The 20,465-nt window shown below is 44.9% G+C and overlaps 2 protein-coding genes across 7 annotated transcripts in view; both read left to right on the top strand.

Annotated features, from left to right (window-relative positions):
• LOC119449908 (zinc finger protein 143) overlaps positions 1-20,465 on the top strand; it is a 312,907-nt gene that overhangs the window by 13,535 nt on the left and 278,907 nt on the right. For 2 of the 3 annotated variants that reach the window (XM_037713191.2, XM_037713190.2), the window contains exons 8-12: positions 491-692; positions 2,382-2,561; positions 5,225-5,425; positions 7,182-7,396; positions 13,592-14,479. In XM_037713191.2, coding sequence (XP_037569119.1) covers positions 491-692; positions 2,382-2,561; positions 5,225-5,425; positions 7,182-7,396; positions 13,592-13,783 — 990 coding nt within the window. In that variant the 3' untranslated portion in view covers positions 13,784-14,479. Of the gene's footprint in view, positions 1-490; positions 693-2,381; positions 2,562-5,224; positions 5,426-7,181; positions 7,397-13,591; positions 14,480-20,465 lie in introns of those variants that run through there. The other variant, XR_007466363.1, reaches the window with a different exon arrangement.
• Positions 17,025-20,465, top strand: part of LOC119449909 (cholinephosphotransferase 1-like) — a 28,036-nt gene continuing 24,595 nt past the window's right edge. For 2 of the 4 annotated variants that reach the window (XR_007466364.1, XM_037713192.2), the window contains exons 1-3: positions 17,025-17,231; positions 18,831-18,981; positions 20,232-20,361. Coding sequence is in view for 3 of the 4 variants with exons in the window: in XM_037713192.2 (XP_037569120.1) it covers positions 18,839-18,981; positions 20,232-20,361 (273 nt within the window). In the remaining variant the exon portion in view is untranslated. The other 2 variants (XM_037713194.2, XM_049665512.1) reach the window with 2 other exon arrangements.

Here is a 20,465-nt window from a genome sequence, read left to right as displayed (position 1 = left end):
GGAAGACAGAGGTGTGGATTAGGGAGCAAACACGGATAGCCGATATTCTTGTTGACATAAGGAGAAAAAAATGGAGCTGGGCAGGCCATGTAATGTGTAGGGTAGATAACCGGTGGACCATTAGCATTACAGAATGGGTGCCAAGGAAAGGGAAGCACAGTCAAGGACAGTAGAAAATTAGGTGGGGTGATGAAATTAGGAAAATTGCAAGTGCAAGTTGGAATCGGCTAGTGCAAGACATCGGAAATTGGAGATCGTTGAGGGCAGCCTTCATCCTGTAAAGGACATAAAAATAGGCTGATGACGATGATGAATTCAACACTGTCTTTCTTTCTGTAACCCACGTCTCGCGCTGTGCTCATTTTACATTGAATCAGGTTTCTCACAGATATTAAATGAAGTGTTCTGTCTGCAAACCAGCCGAGATTATCTTGTGATTGTTAGGCTATGTGGGCTTCGCTGCCATAGCCTGTTGTTCCTGGTGAAACAGGTGCATGGGCGCATACACACGGGTGATCGACCCTTCAAGTGCCTGGTGGCCGGCTGCGACAAGAGCTTCGTAACCGGCTATGGCCTCAAGAGCCACACACGCGTCCACACAGGCGAGACGCCCTACCGATGCACGCACGACGGCTGCACCAAGACATTCAAGACATCGGGAGACTTGCAGAAGCATGTTCGCACACATACAGGTGTGTTTGTGTAGCCGTCTTGCAACACCCTCTGTTTCTGTAACCTATAAATCATAATTAACCAGCTCTAAGTGCAAACATAGCATAAGAGTTAGTACTAGACTACGACTGATTGTTAAATGTTGTTTAGGAAACTTTGCTGATGTGAATACTGATGAATTCGTTGTGCAGACAAGGTCATGAATTTTTAATATCAAAACAAAAAGCTGGAATTAACCCTTTAACCCCCAATCCTGTGTTGTACTCGTCATGGGAAGTTGTGCCAATATCGCCAACGATGAGTAACACTTGTTCAGCCCAATGTTGTGCTGCTCCCATCGCCACGGTTGATAATCGACTTTAGTTTCAGTTCTCAACACTAGAGGGTGGTAGGAGTCCGGAAAAGGCTGCATTTAGCACCTTTACCATGTGTTTAGCCTAGCAACAGAGATTTAAAAATGGTGGCATGCATGAGGAGTGCTAGTGGTGGCGATGTCTCTAGAAAAAGAACTGCTTCTTGGAGTAGTTTTGACAGCAGCGTTGTTGAAAACCTCAAAATTGTCTCAGAGAGTGGCTCCAACTTTGTTTACAAGTGTGAGATGGCGTTGGGTGACGACGATGGCACATAGGGTACTGCACGTGAGTGGCAGCAAGTGTTAATTTTTGTGTTAATTCAAACCAGAAACTAATCAAGTAATATATTTTCAGAATCAGAATGACAAAAAAATTATGACTAGTACATAAAAAAATTAGAGAAACTTGGTAAGTTTTTTTTTAAATCAATTTGGGTGTGAAAAGGGTTAAAAAGCAATTGTCTCAGGCTGAATTCTGGGGAGATATTTTGTTATGATTCCTTTCACTTACCAATCTTGCCCTTCATTAAAATTTGCTCACATGAAGCCATGCCTCTGCTATCAGGACTGATAGTGAGAAATTTATGGAATCGGAGAAAAAAAATCATTACAAAATACTCTGTGCTTGTTAATGAGCAGAGCTAATAAGCTCTGCTTGGACGTGAGAGCTCATCATTTATCCTGTGTTTGTGTTCGCCTTCCTGTAAATCAGCTGGCTCGATTCCAAAGGTGGTGCCACCAGTTTATAACTACAGTCGAACCCAAATACAATGAACCCATATGAAGCGAATTATTTTCTATATTGAACGTCTGAAACCTACTGAGCGATACTCATGTAAAAGAATAATTCCCCCATAATGAACCAGACATTTGATACATCAAACTCGGGATGTCCACTGCCAGCACCATCAAACCCTTGAATGTGAAGAGCTGCCTTGCCTGACAGAATCCACAGTGAATGTCCTGCGCTGGTGCTGTGCCAACAGTGAAGCAGGCTGGAACAGGTCTTCACTAGCTTATGCATCCAGAATGCCATTCTTAGTGATGCTGAGAAACAGGTCAATGAACAAACAAGCATTATTCCTTATCACGTGTAGTTTTAGTTCTCGGAAAATAGGTTCCTTCCTTGCTCCTTTTCTTTACTGGAGATTCTGTATTAACGAACGCATCACAAAATTTTTTCGTTTGTTATAGGCGTGTTTGGGTATATCAAATTACCTGATATATTGAATAGTTTATAGCCTGGTTCGACTGTAAATAAATGCAGTCACGGTGGTTTTTTTGGTTTGGCTTGCACTGTTGAGCTGCAGACATTCATTGCATATCTTGAATGTTGCGGCGTTGTTTACCTGTGCAGGGGAACGGCCTTTCAAGTGCCCCTTTGAGGATTGCAATCGTGCCTTCACCACATCAAACATCCGAAAGGTGCACATGCGCACACACACTGGCGAGCGACCGTACGTCTGCAAAGAGGAGAACTGCGGCCGATCCTTTGCCAGCGCCACAAACTACAAGAATCACATACGCATTCACACAGGTTTGTATTGTGGGAGGGCTGCCCTTTTCATTTGTCTACTTTCTTTTTTACCTGTAGCAGGTTCAAAGTGATGTACAGCTATTTAGGAAGGTTGCTGCAATAAAATCAGCTACGCTGTTTGGTGAGCAGGTCCAGTTGTATCATACATGGTAACCACATGTATCATGTGTTTCAACATTTACCTTCTCTAATTAGTCAAAATAGGGGATTTGAGACAAAAGGATCATTTTCACTGAACAAGTTTCACAGCAGTGGTGGACATAACTATTGGCTTTAGGGGGCAAGGTGTAATTGTATAATTGAAATCACAAACTACTCGAAGCAAAAGTTTTTGCTAGTAACTCTATGCCTTGTACGAATTCTGAGAAAGGGCAGTAGGAGAGAATTCCTGCCTCCACGCGGCACTGTCTCATAACATTTGATTTCCTATTACTCAACCGGTTTTAAATTTTGTGTTGGGGCGCAGCTACCGTATTTACTCGAATCTAGGCAGACTCCGATTCTAAGCCGACCCCCCCAAAGTCCGAAGCCAGAAAAAAAAAAAAAAAACTGACCTCGAATGTAGGCCGAACAAAAAAGCTAGGACAGTGTTCACAAAATGAAAACAGCATTTATTGAATATGAACATGCCGAGCTCATTTTACGTCATTATCACAGCTAGCCTTGTCGCTATCTTCCTTATCACTGCCATTTTCAAACAGTGCACTATATTCAGTACCATCAAGCGCATTAGAGATGCTGCACTTTTTGAAGGAGCGCACGATCAAAGTTCCTGGGTAAATGTCATCCTCCTTGTGGCGCACGCAAAAAGTATCTCCCGTTGCCCCCTCCAACGACGGACGTTTTTCTCATTAATGCCGAAGTCCCGTCCGGCTTGAACGTTTGACGATGCCTCTGCGGCTAGCACAACTGTTCGTTAGAAAGCGATACTATAGTAGCATCGCCTGTTTGGTGCCATTATGATAACGCCATGCCGCACGCTGATACATCATTGCCCCCTCCAACGACGGACATTTTTCTCATCGACGCCGAAGTCCCGTCCGGCTTGAACGTTTGACGATGCCTCTGCGGCTAGCACAGCTGTTTGTTAGAAAGCGGTACTATAGTGGCGTCGCCTGTTTGGTGCCATCACGATAATGCCACACCGTGCGCCGATGCTACACCATACCGATACTACCGATACGACACAGGTCAAAATGGCGACATCGACTACTGGCGCAGCTAGTAGCGGGTGCAATACTGACTTTCGTAGATAACGCTAACTATGCTCCATATTTATCAGTTTCAGTTAAAAACTATCGCCTTTTTCAAAATTCTCGAATCTAAGCCGACCCTAGAGTTTCATATATGATTATTTGAAAAAAAACTATCGGCCTAGATTCGAATAAGTACGCTACTATCAATCCATATCTGCTAATTCTCCTGAATTTGTAGGAAGGTTTACAGATTTGGGCTCGTTCTGCGATTTTATTAATGTTGCGTCAATTTTTACAAAAAGTAGGCTTTGTTTGCAAGAATGTTAGGTGTTGAAGGGTGAACTAGTTTGGAGAAAAAGATTAATTCAAGAAAGAAATTGCAATGGTACCTGCGCCGCCATTTTGTGGCAATACAAGACACTAAAAAGAGGGCTTCTGCTTCAAGCAAGTTTATTGGGACAACTTTCTGATGCAGACTAAATCACCAAAAGCAAGGTCGCTGAAAAAGTCACAGTGATCTAAAGACACTGTATTGCTTCCAAGTCTCTGCTGTGGCTAGCTTGCTGGTTCTTATGTGCTGTGTCTACATGTGAATAATCATAAATAAAGTGCATGTGTATCCCACCAAAGTGTGCTCAGGGTAATTATAAACAAAAATGTGTGATGCTTCTTTTCCCCTGCTTTCACCCCCCTCGTTTTACGTTTTCCAGGAGTGTGTTTACGAATTTCAATGTTCACGGGCTGGCAGATGTGTAAATGTTTATTAACAACTATCAGTGGGGATGAGAGTGGTGCATGTAATGCATCACAGGCAATTTCATTTCATAGTTACTCAGGGACTGAAAGAACAGTTTTTTCGTCATCATTTAATTTCAGCATTGCAGCTTCTTAAGCTCAGGGATAGGGTTGATGCAGATACAGTGGAACCTCGTCGATACGATTCTGTGTAGTAAGATCCCCCCCGATAATACGATTTAGGTGGATAATACATTAGATACGATTTTCTGATGATACGCTTTATTTTCCGGTTCCCATGAAGATCGTATCAGAGAGACTCCACTGTAATCATAGCAGTGGGCCCTTTCAGATGGCATGCTGTTTTGATGCCACTCTCGCCTAAGTTACCGAGAAAATGAAGCTGCATACCGGCATGAGTGCACAGATATTGTTTTTTAAATTCTTGTGCCTATCAATATTGCTTTCCTTTATGACAGATAATGGCTGTTAATGACATATTCAGAGCTGCTAATTGTGTAGGCTTTCAAAGCCAGACTAAGTCACACATTAACTTGACTGCTGCAAGGGCTTTCATCAAAGGGGCGTCATTGTATATACAAATGCCAGGAAATATACTGTTCTGACTAGCTGCACTGATCAATTGATAAGCGAGTTTCTAGTTGATGCTGTGCGAGCCTCTGGTTTTCGGCAATTCCCATCTTTGTCATTTGCTTCGTGCTACATGTGCAGGCGAGAAGCCGTACGTGTGCTTGGTGGCATCCTGCGGTAAGCGCTTCACCGAGTACTCGTCCCTGTACAAGCATCATGTGGTGCACACGCACAGTAAGCCATACATGTGCAACCTCTGTGGCAAGAACTACCGGCAGACTTCCACTCTGGCCATGCACAAGCGGACAGCCCACGGCTTGCTCATGGATGACCCCCGCCTTGGTATGTCAGCATTTATAGGATTACTTCTCAGCTTTTGCTATGTCGTCATCGTCCATCCGATACCTTCAGCACCATGTGCATGTGTGCTAGTGTTTTTAGTTCTCTTAGCACTGATGTGTCATGCATTGTACTTCAGATAACATTAGTGCTGTATGCAGGTGGGTGGATGTTTCCTCAACTGTATGAGCTGATATGTTGTGCATTGTACTGCAGATGGTGTTAGGCATTCTATTACATTAAAATCTTAATTTGGATTTCACAGGGCCAGAATAAATGTGCCAATTAACAAAATGTTGAATTATCAAATGGACAAATAAAACCAGTAAATAAATGCTTCTACTGCATTAACGCGCCTAGTGTATATAAATCCGCTACTCTGATTTCTATTTTACACAAGATCAGCAGCAAAGCTGCGATTCTCATCTTCTCTTGACTGATAAGTGCTCACAACGGTGAGGGCCTTTCAACTTCCTTCACTGTGTGTCAGCAGCGCGAGATACACGTCTTTATTCAAGTAGATGCACTTTCCACTACTGCACGTGCATCCAGATTTTTTTTTCCGTCTGTGGGCTGGCTAGCAATGAATTGTTTGTCGCATTTTAGGCAGTCAATTTGACGCCAGTGCGTGGGATGCACTAGAATAGCTTTTCAACCTCAGTAGTCTCTGCAATGTTTGTGAAATTGCACGCTTTGCCCTAAAACAAAACAAAACTAGTGCTCGCCACAGCCGATGCAGAAAAATTTATGGTTGCTATTGTTGCAGCCACAGATAACAACCATGCAGTACTGAAGGCCCACGGCCAATGAGGTGCTATGCACGATGATAAAAGCAAGAAAAAGGTGCGAATTGTTCTTGTAATTCTCATATGGTTTCAACTGATGACTGGTGATACAGACTCTGCCGCTTTGGTTGGGCGCTAGTACCACCCACCCTGCTTTTGCTCTTTTGTGTCGCACATTTACAGTGTTCCACGTGCTCCGGGAGTAATCTGAATTAACTAGTGTGCAGCCAAATACATTTGAATTAATGAGAATTTGATGCCATTGAATAATCCATACGCTTGCCAGGACAAGAGGACGAGTCCGAATTATCAGATTTTCCAAATTAAATTTTACTGTACAGATGCACTGGGTGCTCAGGCTGCGTTACATCTGATGGCCCCTAGGCAAGCCAAAATAGCAGAAGTTGAATTAGGCAAACAGAGTTGTGCTGCTGCTGAACTAGAAGTGAACAGGAGGAAGAACAACAGTTAAGAGCAAGACTAGAACAGGGTGCTGCCGAAAACATTGTACTAAATGTGTCGTACTTCCAAGTATTGTCACTCACACCAATGGTGTGTTGACTACGTCTGCGTTTGGTGTTCTCGCTTTCAGGCATAGCTTAAAATGTGATTTGGCAATGTGTCACGGTGTTTTGAAATTTGCAAAATGCTATAAAAATGCAAACGTCAAACACGAGGAACCAGATGGGTGATACACAAATTAAGTACACCCTAAGTGAAAATGTTAAAATGTCTCTACAGCACTTTCTGAACATGGTAAATGAGTCATACTAGACGTAAGACAATGCTGCTGTGAGCACACAAGCTAAATTTTGCTTGCTTTCCTGCAGCTTCATCAAATCCCCACCATTTGAACTGCACATGATGATGCAGTGGCACCAAATTTATTGGTTTGGCTTGACCAAAGGTTTTACTTCGGTGTCTCTCGAAGGACCTGCGCAAGGTAGTGTATCGTTGCCCCTTATGGCGTGCAGAACTGGGTGTGGAGGAAGAGCTGGAAGCAGACCTGGATGAAGCAGAAACTATCCAAGATGTAGAGGTCATGGAGGAACCAAAGCCATCTGGAAGACGCCGCAGGGCGGCGAACATGTCCAGCACGGCCGCCACTACGACAACCCTGGTGGTGCAGCAGGCCGGCTCTGCAGCTGGTGACACCCTTCGCCTCTCGTTCGACCCACAGACATTGCAGGCAAGTGCTTATCTGGGGTCACTGCCGGTGGCATACCTGGCTTCTTAAGTTTTTGTAAAGTTTACGAATTTTGGCTCGTTCTATGATTTTACGAATGTTGATTGAGTCAAGTTTTACGAAAAATAAATGTTGTTCGCAAAGACTTAGTAAAGGGGATCAAAGGTGAAGCGGTGCAATGGAAAAAATGCATGTAAGAAATAAAATGGTGGTACCTATGATGCCGCCTTCATGTGGCAGCACAAGACACCGTATCAGAGGGGTATTTGTTTCGGGCAAGTTCTGACAAGTTCCTGAGACACGTAAAATCAGCTACAGTGCAGTCATTGAAGTCACTGTGATCTAAAAACATTGTGTTGCTTCTTTGTCATCGTTGTTACATGTTTACTTCTGCTTGTGTGCTGCGTCTAGAAGTAAAAAATAGCTTAATAAGCTGCGTATAACATCCCACAAAAGGTGCACAATCGGGACAAACATTAGACATTCCTCCCATGGAGTGCGACTATGCATCATGGATGGCAACTATGCAGTTTTGAAGGCATGCGACCAACGTCGTGTGATGCATAACGGTAAGTGCATTGATAAAAGCATGAATAAATGCTATAAAGGCACAAATGGGCACAGAGCGTTTAGGTTCCTGTCGTGTCCATACAGTTTCCGCTTATGACTATGGAGATGTGGACTTCACTGCTTCGTTTCGGCTGGTCGCTAGCGCCATTTTTGCTCTTTTGCGTCACACATTTGCGGCACTCCACGCTCGTCAATCTCCAAGGGTTGTCCGTATTAACAGGTGTGTGGCCAAATGCGTCTGAATTATAGAGAGTTCGATTTCATTAAATAATGCATGCACTTGCTGGGACCAGAGGTCAGAGTGGCCTATCCTGCAGTGGTAATGGGGAAAATGTCATGGAATATATTTTATACAAATTTTCTGTCTGTAATCATGGTCGAGTTTATGCAGTCCTGTGTTGGAAACACTGGTGGGAGAGTGCAATTGTGATTCTATGCCGCTTTGGTGGGAAGCAGACAAGTGCAGCCCTAGTCTTAAAAAATTATTCTTTTGTTTATCAGGCAAATGTTTATGTCGTTCACGCTAGCTGAACTTGCAATAATAGCTACATGGTTTCCTGTACAGCTGCTTTGGTCACATACAAGTTGAGCCAAGTTTACTTTAGCCAAGCCAAGCCAAGCCATGTTATCAAAAATCATAGACTCCTTTACACGTGACGCGCAGTTCAGTATGTTGCCGTAGCCACGCATCTGCTTTTGATTTCAGAAGTATGTCATCTCTTCAAAACCTTAGCAAGCTGGAGCCAAGAATTTTAGCTAGCATGCATGATCAGAACTTACTGTTAAAGAAGTTTGTACCCTTTGGGGCTTATCTTGTCCCACAACAGTAATTGTCATCTATCTTGCTCGCGCTTCCTTTCTTTAAAGGGGCCCTGAACCACCCCTTGGGCTTGGTGAAATAACGTAGTTCACGGGTAGCATACACTGCTGTGAACATCTCAGCCAAGTTAATGTTAACAAATGTTAATGTATCTGTGTCATTGAAAAAATTTAATTTTCAGAAGGGGGGGGGGGGTGCATAGAGATGAGGGGGTCCGTAATAGGTTTGGTACAGTAGACTTACATTAATTCGACTTCGGTTAATCCAATTTTTTTATTAATTTCATGTCGACCGAAGGTCCCTGCCGGCGCCCATGCATTTCTATGGGTCCAAACTTTCAAACTTGGTCTTTGCTGGATAACTTTAACTTCACCAGTCAGCGTGCACACGTCTGACCCTTATGGCAACCCCAGTGACGACCCCTTTACAGGCAGCATCTGTCTTGGCAGAGCTTAGGGGATGACAGTGAATGCGTTGAACACATGTAATCTCAGTATAGTTGCGATCTGGGTCAGTTGGTACATATGCTTGAGAATTTAAACCAGTCAAAAGACGAAGGACAGAGAAGAGACGTGGCACCCACAACGACTGGACTAACTGTCTGCTGCTCCGTCTCCCAGGAAAACCAGGCGAGCATGCGCAGCCAAGAGCCAACACACACACGCACGCACACACACACACACACACACACACACACACACACACACACACACACACACTAACGTTGATTGCGATAGATCAAGTCGCGATAGGAAATTTAGTTCCTATTGCATCAGTGAGACAGAGGTAGTACTGATGCAATTATCCCCTTGCATGCTGATATGTGATATGGTAAGTTTTGTCTTGCCCTTGCCAAGGATTTTAACATTGGAAAATAGCGGGACGCAGCCGCATTCCAGAAAATGGGCGAGGCAAATTTGCTCCGTCAGAGGTGTTCCAAGAATTGTAGTGCTCTCGCAGCTTCTCATTGCGTTGTTGTCTCATTGCGTTGTCTTGCAGCCTCTCAAGGCGTTGTTACCGTACTCGTCCACACACTCAAAATTCGTTGAGAGAGAGATCGCTATAAATTGTTTCCGTAATGCACTGCGTAAGAGTTGCCACCACAGCATAAAATCAAGTTTTGACAACCAGCACAAGCGTTTGGTTGCCGCTGGTTTCCCAAAAGCGCTTTTGAATGCAGTGGCAGAAACAATGCTGCTAGAGATTAAGAAACGAGGAAAAAATGAGGGGAACTTACAAATTCTATACAGGGAGGTCGCAAGGCGGATCCACTTGGAACGAATTCTCGGGATGCCACCAGTTTCGATATATTAATTCCCAAACTTTACAGAGAAATGCATTGGCGGTCCAGTTACTTTGGTGCTTCAGTGCATAAAACAATGTTTTGTAAAGTATTTATAGAAGGCCAATGCATTTCTCCGAAATGTTCAGGAATTAGTATCTCGAAACTGGTGTCATCCTGAGAATTCGTTCCAAGTGGATCTGATATGCTTGTGAGCTCCACGGCTCGAATTTGTAAATAGCAATATGGGCCATTAGGTAATTAGTTGAAAACTTAATTAGTGATTTTTTGTTGACTAGTTGATTATACATTAAAATTTTTTGCAAGTAATGTCCACCTCTTCGAGTAGACCAGCCCATAACTTTAATTGTGCTATCTGCCACAGGCAACCTTTAAAAAATTTTGAAAGTGTTCGCTGAAACACTCTGTATATATATATGTGTGTGTGTGTGTGTGTGTGTGTGTGTGTGTGTGTGCTTATATTACTATTAAAGAAAATGGCATTGAAAGAGTATGACTACCGAGACAGACAATTCATTTCTGTTCCGGCAAGTTTATAGTTGGACCCTCCATGACTTACAGTTTGAGGAACACTGTTTTAAGGTGTTAATGCAGAAGTAGTTTTCATGTATACCACTGACATACAATGTTTTGAAGCCAGTTTGCCAGAAGTGAGAGAGCCTTTCACTTAGTTAAATGGACTTTCAAATAGCATTGCTTATAATGAAAGAAATAAACAAATTTTTGTGTCACATTCTCTCTCTGCGTTTCTTGTCATATTTCCAGGTGCTGAAAAATATTCAGTATACAGTAAAACCTCGGTGATACGAATCTCGCGGGGTCGCGTGAAATATTCGTATCACCCGAAATTCGTATCATCAAAACATACACAATATCAAGAAAGATGAATTTATTTTTACCAGAAAAGATTTCTAATAGTGGAATCCCATTGATACCTTCCTCGCTGCTGTGTTTTCCCGGCTGCTACGTCGCGTTTTCGCGGTCCCGACCTAAATGCCATTGACTTCCATGTATAGTCGAATCTCGATAATTCTAACTCGAAGGGGCCCAAAAATTTGTTCGAGTTAAAAGGACTTATTTTTGAAATATTCGTGCACCATAGCACGACGTACGAAGTATTACGAACGGTGTGATTAATGAAATATCGCGGCGCGCAAGCACATATCAAGCGAGGGCCACGAAACTGCCCGCGCTCGCTTCGCGATAACGGAAGAGAACGAGACTTCAGGGAGCGGCTAGCGCAGGCACGGTGAGAGAGAGAGATTGTGGTTGTGAAGAGGAAGAGGCGACACGGCGACGGGAGCGCGCAGGGAGCGTCGCAGGTGAGGGAGGAGGGCGCCAGGGAAGCGGATTTGGCCTCGGCAACTCTGTCGCTTCGGTGGCTCCCCTCGCCCTTCCTTTCAACACCCTCGTAGCCCCCTCACCTTCGACTGTCTCAGTGCGCGTCCGCCGCTCCCGCCGGCCCGGCGCCGTTTAGCCCACTCCCTGATGTTTCGTTTTCTGCTGTTGAAGCGAGTGTTGGCCGAATTGGACCTCCGCCGTTGCTTCCCTCTGCGCTGCAGGCGCAGCATTGGCTGAGACGTCGGCACGTACACGCGTGTTCCAGCGCCACGCAGAAACGGCGACCTTGGCGTGACGCCGCGGTTCTTTTTTTTTTTTTTTTGCTCCGCGCGGTGTTGAGGGGTCTCGCCTAAGCTTTTGCTCTATGGCGGTGTCGGAACAATGCCAGTCGTAGGCGCCGCCACGTGATTAGGCGCGTTGCTGAGAGCATTGTTGGTGCGCAGTATGTTCGAATTAACCATCGCAGATGCTTTCGCGTTCGAATAACTGGGCGTTCCTCGTGATACTTCGCCAATCTATAATGTACCAGCACGTTACGTTGCATTTGAATGTGGCGGTCACGTAAATTTAGCGGTGCAGCCAGCTTGCACATTGGAACAAGCGACTGATGCGTTTCAACAAGCGACCGGCACGTTGCAGATACGACGCACCCATGCGGACCTTATCGTCAAAATGATCTGCGATGTTGACAAAGTGCGCCTAGTGCCAGTAGCTTCGTATGCGCTGTGCCTTTGACGTTTAGTTCGCGTTGAAGCGAGAGACAGCGCAAAGGTCAGTTCACTCGCTGCTGCTGCTGCGTTTCCGTTGCTTCACCTTTCGGGCGAAACAGGCTTTTTTCTTCTCTTTTTTTTTCGCGGTCCCTTGAAAAACGTATCAACGGGACGTTTTCTTCTTGTCAAATCGTCAACGATCGCCTTCTGAAAGGCGTATAAGTGCGCGCACGTGATCTTGGGAGTGTTTTCGCACGCCACTGAACGCCTGAGCATGTCGAGTGCAGGGAGCGTTTTGACCGTAGGGCTGCGCCTCGGTCGTCGTTGCAGAAGCGGTCCTCGTCTACTTTCTCGCTAAGCATCAGCTAGGCTGTGATGTGGTCCAGTCCGCTCGACGTGGGGACCAATAAGAGATTGCGCAGCCGCGTGACGTAGTCGGTTGCTTGGCGACTATGGATCCCGCCCAGATCCCACTGTGCCGGTGGCCTCGCTGGCTCGGCCGCCGCCGCTGTTGCTCACACGTTCGTATGATCCGTAGCGGCGCGGCAACATGTTCGGAACAGCCGATTTTTTTCGTATTGTGAATAATGTATTTCGGCCGGGGAATGTTACGAATTCGTATCACACCGAAATTCGTACCAGCCGGGTTCGTATCACCGGGGTTTTACTGTATTTGATTTGACGTTAGAGAAGCCTGCACCAGTCAAATAGTATTCATATTCGATTTAGCTAAAAAATTTCAATGTTCGAAAACTTCTATGGGAGAGCCATTTGGTACCTGTCTCCCGTGGACAACACACAGTATATTGACATGCGTACACTGTTTATCTTGTTCCGGTGACTGTTTTTCACCGGCTATCCACTGTTACAAAGTTATCACTCGGCACTCAGAACTATATATATCAAAACTTTCTCGAATGTTGTCACTGATTCCATAGCGAAAGAACCTTGTCTAATCAGCGTGCTCAAAGCGAATAGTGCCGTACATTCTGGAACGTACACACACACCAGTGATTATACTGTAATGTACGATAGTCTTGTATAAATAACCGATGCACTTGGCCTGTAGACCAGACTTGACAACCAACGACTGTGCTCACCACTATCATTGTACTTTGAGTGTTACTTGTATTTCTGGGCACAAGTTTGCCCAGTAAAGAGTTAGATTCTTGGCTCACAGTTGTAGTACTGTCTGGTTCTCCAACATTACTGCAACGTGACAATATGAACCACCAGGCGAAATGCAAGAACGCCCATGTGCTTGCGTTGTAGTGCACGTTAAAGAACCCCAGGTGGTCAAAATTAATCCGGAGCCCTCCACTACGGCGTGCCTCATAATCAGAACTGGTTTTGGCACGTAAAACCCCAGAAAGAAGATGAACCACTGTCATATAAAAGACTCGAAATGGCCTGAAAGACTGAGATATGGTTTTGCTGTTTTTTTCTCTCTCCAGGAGGAAGGCACGCTGGTGCAGACACCATCCGGCCAGCAAATCCTGCTCGTAGCTAACCCTGCTCAGTTGCTAGCACTCCAGCAGCTGGCGCTTCAACAAGACCAAGCCTTGGCTACAGCTGAAGAGCAACAGGATGGTGTCCTCGGAGGGGACGATGTTGTCATCGCTACGGCCTCCTTGTCTGACCACTGAGCATTGGCATGCCTTCATCTGTGTTCATCACCTGTGTTCATTCTTTTTCTTTTTTGTACATATAATGAGGCGTTACAGCCACCACTATCAACTAGTTACTAAAAGTAAGGTGTTTTGAGACAAGGTCATAATTTTTTGTTGGCTAAAGTTTATAGCAGAAGTGGCGTGGTGATCGTGTTGACTAAGGCTCATCACCTTTTTAGACAACTTTGGTGTAGATATTGCAAGTGCAGAATTCAAAGTGGCCGATGTGAATAGCACAACCGCTCGGTAGAAATTCGGAGATAAGCACCAGTTTCAAGATAGCTATCTGAATTCCATAATTGTATTATGTTCACTAAAGTTTTTGCTTTAAAAATCTATGTAAAAGTGATACTTTGCTAATTAAGGAATTGTTTTCAACTCAGTTTCTGATGTAGGCCACCACAAGGAATTTTGGACCACAAAAATTATCGCCTCATGTCATGTTTCCTTCTGTAATTAAAGGCAGTCATCTTCTATGAACATGCCAAATGTAAATCAGTGTACAGGATAAAAAAAAATACCCGTGAGCGCACAAACGAATGTCATATGACTGTGTGAAAGATAGATTGAATGAGTGACGACTTGTTCTGTGTAAAAATGCAGAGACATTGCTAATGCTGTGCATCAGAAGGTGTCTCTAAGTGTAGAAATAAAGGATATGGTTAATGTGTAGTCTGGTCGTATCTTTTTTTTTTACTTGCACTGTACTTTGTGGGGTCTCACGCGTGCTCCTGGGACAAAGGAGCGACAACACAGTAGTGCAAACAATCAAAAGTGCATTTATTGCACCTGTCATACAGTAACACATGCTAGCCAAATTACTATGCATAGAACATTCACATGGGCGCGTGACAAATCAAGGAAGTCCGACTCACCGCGACCGGATAGCGAGCGAATAGGTTCGCCCCATGCTATGACACCATCGCCTAGTTGTTCACGTGTACGGTCACGCGAAAGGTGGCGTGTTCGAACAATCCGTGTTCGTCCATACCTGTGCCCTGCTCCTAGCCACGCGAGACGGTCTCGCGAAGCGTGGATCGGCGCACGCACGGGACGTCCGCATCGCTCACCGATCTACCCGAAGAGGAACAGCATTCTCCCTTTTGCGCCCGCGTAACCCCCACGCCGTGAGGTGGCATTAGCAGCGCAACACTAGCGCCATCTCTCATAATACGCTGCAACTCCACCGCCGTAAAGCTACGCGGCAAAGCCGGTTTAGAGGAGACGGGAGCCATGCGGGGAAAACAACATCAGGGGACGCATGAGAATCGCGCATCCCCACAACTTATGTGTTGTGTCTCCAAGCTATAGATGGATGGTGTGTGCCGACATGTTTGCTATATGGCCTTCAAGATTGTTGGGGTGCCATATCCTTTAGTCTCAGAGGCGATAACATAATCACTACTGTTTCAAAAGACATGATGCTATGCCCAGTGAATTGCACATAGTGGCATGCAGCATGTTGTGAAGCAGGACTTTTGTATTAACTAAGAGACATAATTTCCAAGGCATCTGTCAGCCTGTCCATGGCACATCACCCTGGTTCAACCCCGCTTATTTATTTATCTGTCTTCTACAGTGTTTTCCATCTGTCGGCCTCTACACCTTTCAATTGTAAGTGAAATAAGTTCATTAAAGCCAGATTTGTGTGGATTGCGATGACAATTAGGTCGGGTATTGTTAACGGTCGCCCGGTGCGTGAACGAGGAAAGGTTTGTGGCGGCTCCGCCTTAGAATTCGTATACCAGTTCCCTGGGACATCTTAGATTTTGGCATGATCTAGGTTGGGTAATGTTTATGAATAAAAAAATTATTTTACTCAATTTGAAAACAGTTAGGAACTTAGCCTCGCAATTTTTGCGAACTTCCACAAAGAGGATGCAAGTGCGCGAAACTGCCGCGAAATTCTTAATGTCACCATGACCTCATGAGCGCCACAGTTTTGGCACAGTAGTTTTGGTGCGAAATTTTAAGAAATTAAGCTAATTTTCTCCACCGGTAGTGTGCTATGAGAAAAGTTTGCACCTGCTGGGGTTTATCTTGTCCCCAAACAATAGCATTGTGTATTGCGTGCCTTTCCATTCTGTAACGCTGTTCACCCAGAACTTTCAGGTCGCGAACCGCATGTGCATATCAGTGTGGCGTAGCATTCTTGACAGGCAAGTAGCGAGCGCAGAGAGTTAAAGGAAATGCACACAAGTTCATGGCGGCAAGATAAGCCCCAGGGTGTGTAAACAGTGTACACCCTTAGACCCTCTCAAGAATGCTACAAGCTTAAGAAAAGCTTTGAGCCTTTGGGGCTTGCCTTGTACCCAAACATTAGCTGTCATCTATCTTGCGTGCCTATCCTTTCTTTAATGCTGTGTGCCTGGTACTTTCAGGTCACTAATGCCATGCACGTTATCTGCATGAAATAGCATTTTTGACAGGAAAATAGTGAGTGCAGAGTTTTCAAGAAAGGAAATGCATGCAGGACGGATGACAACTGCACTGTGAAAGATCCCCAGAAGCCATCAATGATGAATTGTCAGTGTAAGCAAATAGCCGAATGCTTGTAAAAGCTTATCGCCTTTATGAAATAATCTTTAATAATCTTTGTCCCGCCGAAAACTATGATCATCATCCATCTTGATTGCGTTTCCTTCTTGAAAATTCTGCGCTCGCTACTTTCCTGTCAAGAATGCTATGCCACGCTGATAACACGCATGCCGATTGTGACCTGCATGGTGACCTGGAAGTACCGGGCGCGCAAAGTTAAAGAAAGGAAAGGCGAGCAATATAGGTGCACGATTATCGTTGTGGGACAAGATAAGCACCAAAGGGTGCAAACTTTTTGAAGGGTGAATGACTTGTTGAGATAGTCAAATTTGTTCATCGCGCGCATTGACAGATGGCAGTGTCCCACAGCCCTGCAGCGCAGGCGCGCCGGATGCAGTGGAGAAACAAGAGAAAAACGAATATGTCACATTTCAGTCTTTAGTCAGCGTCCCTCCCGCAGAGCAGTCTGAGTCGCTATACAGTCACAATACAGTTTGAGTCACTGTATTTGCCATCTCGTGGCTCTTATTAAACTATATTGACGAGGGAATATTTTATTAAAGGTCCTTTCCGTAAGGTGCGCTGGCCGCGTTGCGCCTGCGCAACTTCTCTCTGATTCCCTCTCCTTGCCCTTCCCCTGCTCCTGCTCTCCCCTCTACTGCTTCTACCTTGCTCCGTTTGCTCCTGCGTGAATCGGGCAGTCGATGAGAGACCGTCGTCGGGTGCGTGCAGCGTTCGTGCGGCTGAAAGTGTTCTGTTGTGTGGTACGTCGTGGTACTTTTACGCAAATTGTGGGTAATTGTGCGCCTTAACTGCGCTGTCCGAAGGACACTGTGATCTTCAACTACGTGCCGAGGATTCTTGTTCACGTGCGTTGCGCTAGAACGTAAGTACTTGCAAATCTCCAGTCGGTTTCCTTGCGAGGCGCGAGTTGCTCTAGTAGCCTTTCGATTTACGCGCACTCTGCGTTTGTGAAAACTGTGTTAAATTTTCCCTGACGAGTCGTATCCTCTTTGTACCTGTTACGATATGCCATCCTCGGAGCGTGTTGACGTTTGACATCAGCAGATTATGTTAGAAGCTCGGTGAGGAGATTGTGTGGCGAGTCGTGACCATCATATGATGGTAAAGGCTTTCGTTCATCATGCGGCATTCTGTAGCTGACAAGATTATGTCGCCCCTTGGTACGTCATGCCGTTTTTGTTAGTTGACAGCGTTGGGAGTTGCTCGGAGTATATTTCGTACATGTTTATAATGTTGGTTGCAACGCGGGAAGAATCATCTATGCTTTTGTTTCCGGGCTACTGCGCGCGAAATCTCTCACATGCGAGATACATGGGAGCCTTAGCCCGGCCGGCGCTTCTTTGCACCAGAAGTTGGCATAATATGCGAGAAAACATTGTTCTAGATTTCAGCTACTCAGAAGCTAGGCCAGCATAAGAGTGTGCCGATGATCATGGGAAAATCCAGCAAGTTCGTAAAAACACTCATGCTTTTGGCGAAGCATCAAAGGAAAACGGGTCGCGAACGTAACACCTGTAAATGCTAATGTGGCTCTCGAAATTTAGAGCGCTGTGTTTGCCAAACTCGCTTGCGTGTTTCGATCATCAAGGCCGATGTTTTGGAGAACGGAACACTGAACGAACGGCCTTGAAGGTGTGCTTGTTTTTCCTATCGCGGCAGCCAAGTCTCGCTTCAGGCGTTGCGTAGTGTTTTGAAAAATCTTCCGCGCACGGGGGTGGGGGGGTGTCACGGTTTGGCTAGCTTCGCCGCCGCGCAGAACCCAGAGAGGAGGAGCTTTCTGTCGCTGCAGACTCCTCTCTCCGCCGTAACGATAGTCACATGCGCGTGCACGTGAGCTGACGAAATGCAGAACGCGGTGCCTTTCCTTGATAAATACGATAACTCGCGTTGTGTCAGAACTTGGACACAGACAACGTGACCGTGAGCTGATAGATAGTTACGACCTCCCCTCCTTCCTGCCACTCACTTTGTGGACCTGCTGGAGCGTTAACGGGCGGATGTGGAGCTGATATCTCGGGCGTCCGTTCGATAAGCCAGAAGGACCTGTCGCGTGCGTTGCCCGGCAGCGACGCAGTCGGTCTGATAGCAGGCACGCGTCATTCCAAGGAAGTGGCGGCCTGCAGTTCGTTTGTTAATTGCTGTTTGTAGCGCGCCTTCGCAGGACCGGTTACCACGAGCTTCATATGCATTAAGCTGCATTGCTCGGTCTTGTCTTAATTGTTCTCATTCAGTAAGCATTGCAATATCCAGGCTCCTGCATAGCCTATTCAAGCTGAAAATGATATCAAATTCCTGCACAAGCAGGGTTATCGCCTCGGTATTGCAGATACATTGTGTGAATCTATGAAACTACGACTGATAAAAAGAATTTTATGTTAATTGTGTTTCTTTCATAGCTGTGCGGTGGCCTTTTTCAGTTCAGTTGTACGCAGTTGACACTTCCCATTGTTTTGCATTTCAGGATTCAACATGCATCTGGGTAAAACGACGAAGACACGAGAGAACTTTGGCGGTTGGGTGCTGCCCGTTGAACAGATGGACAATCTTAAAAAGAAGCCATATATGTATAATGCAAGTGCAGGCTCGGTTTTAGAGCTTCTATTTCTCCAGAGGTTAGTAGCATGAAGCGACATTAAAAGAAATAAATATGTGTGTATTGATGCGGTAAACCTTCATGATTATGACGTGGAACCTGAAGAGTAGAAAGGCGCTGTACCCCTTCTGGTGGCTGTTGCTAGCCTGCACCTTGCTTTCTTTTTCTTAAAGTTATATATGTGTTCTCAAAAATATAATAATTAAGCGGTAGCAACAACTAAAATGTTCTGATAAATGCAGAGGAATCCCAAGGCAACTATGCAGTAGCTTGGAAAATTTATACCGACATTGATTGTGAGTTTACCAAAAACAGAAGTCTTCCTTGGTCAATCACTTTCGGTATGCTTTCTTTTTGCATGATGTAATGTTTGACACAATGCCTCAATGGAGCAAAGAGTACACCGTCTGCAGTCTTTTCCAGTGAACGTGCAATGAAAGTGATATAACTCACACTATTTCTTTTGTAACTGCAGTAGGGTAACTCCTAGTGCCAGCACTAGGGATTCCTTTTTCTAATGTCGCGGCACTCTTAGGTCCACATTTACAGCCACTATACTCACTTTAATGCAAATATTACATTACGAGGTATTTATAATTTTGCCTTTGCTACCTTGCATTTCTAGTATAACTTTCTGCAAGGGTGTCAAACATTCACTTGGACATTGGCAGCACTGCACTTGGGCCACACTCTGTTAGTGTACTAAAGCTAGAGAAGCAAGACAACTTTTGGTGTTGTCTGTACAAATTTAATTTTGTTATTATTGTCATTAATTTTTGCAATGGGGGGGGGGGGGGGTTCCAATGTTTAAGGTATCATTGTCGTCGTATTCTTGTTAAACGTGTTTCTCTTTTCATATGTGCGCGAGTGCTGCTGCCCAAATTCCAAAAATGACATGTTGACTTTTCTGTTCCAACTCCCACTTTGTATTAAAGTTTCTGACCACTCCACTTCGTTTTCTGGTCTGAAAATCCCTCTTAAGAATGGAACCAAAAGCTACCGTGAACAAAGTGGTAACTTAATTAGTATGACATCATTAAAACGGTGGTGTTTTGGGGCACTTTCTTTACTTGACAGTGTTTCACCTAAATGTTAAAGCTAGCTACTGCTGCTCTTATTGTCATACAGTGAAAAATGCTTCCATATTTACTGTAGTGATGTACTTGAACTTGCAAACTTTCTTAATTTCATCATAAAAACTTGGTTCCACTATGTATTGGATGGCAGCATTTCATTTCGCTAAGCAACATATTCAATTTATCCACATAGGTTTTGGGTGTGGTGTGTCCAGTTTGTGCCTGCAAGGATAGCACCGTGTGTTCTCACATGTTCAGGACTTCTAATAAATGTGTGTTGCTGCTTACTTCTGCTAAGCTACAGCACTGATCTGCGCTCAGAGGTAAGCCTTTCTTTTTATTTATAACGTGACCTTGCCTTTGACTCTTTTTGTGCACTTTCCAGCAAGCTGCCTTCTTTTTTAATTATATGGGTAGTAACCAAGCC

Source organism: Dermacentor silvarum, chromosome 4 (genome assembly GCF_013339745.2).
Source record: "Dermacentor silvarum isolate Dsil-2018 chromosome 4, BIME_Dsil_1.4, whole genome shotgun sequence".
Classification (NCBI taxonomy): Eukaryota; Metazoa; Arthropoda; class Arachnida; order Ixodida; family Ixodidae; genus Dermacentor; species Dermacentor silvarum.
This window is presented reverse-complemented; position numbering and strand designations above follow the sequence as displayed.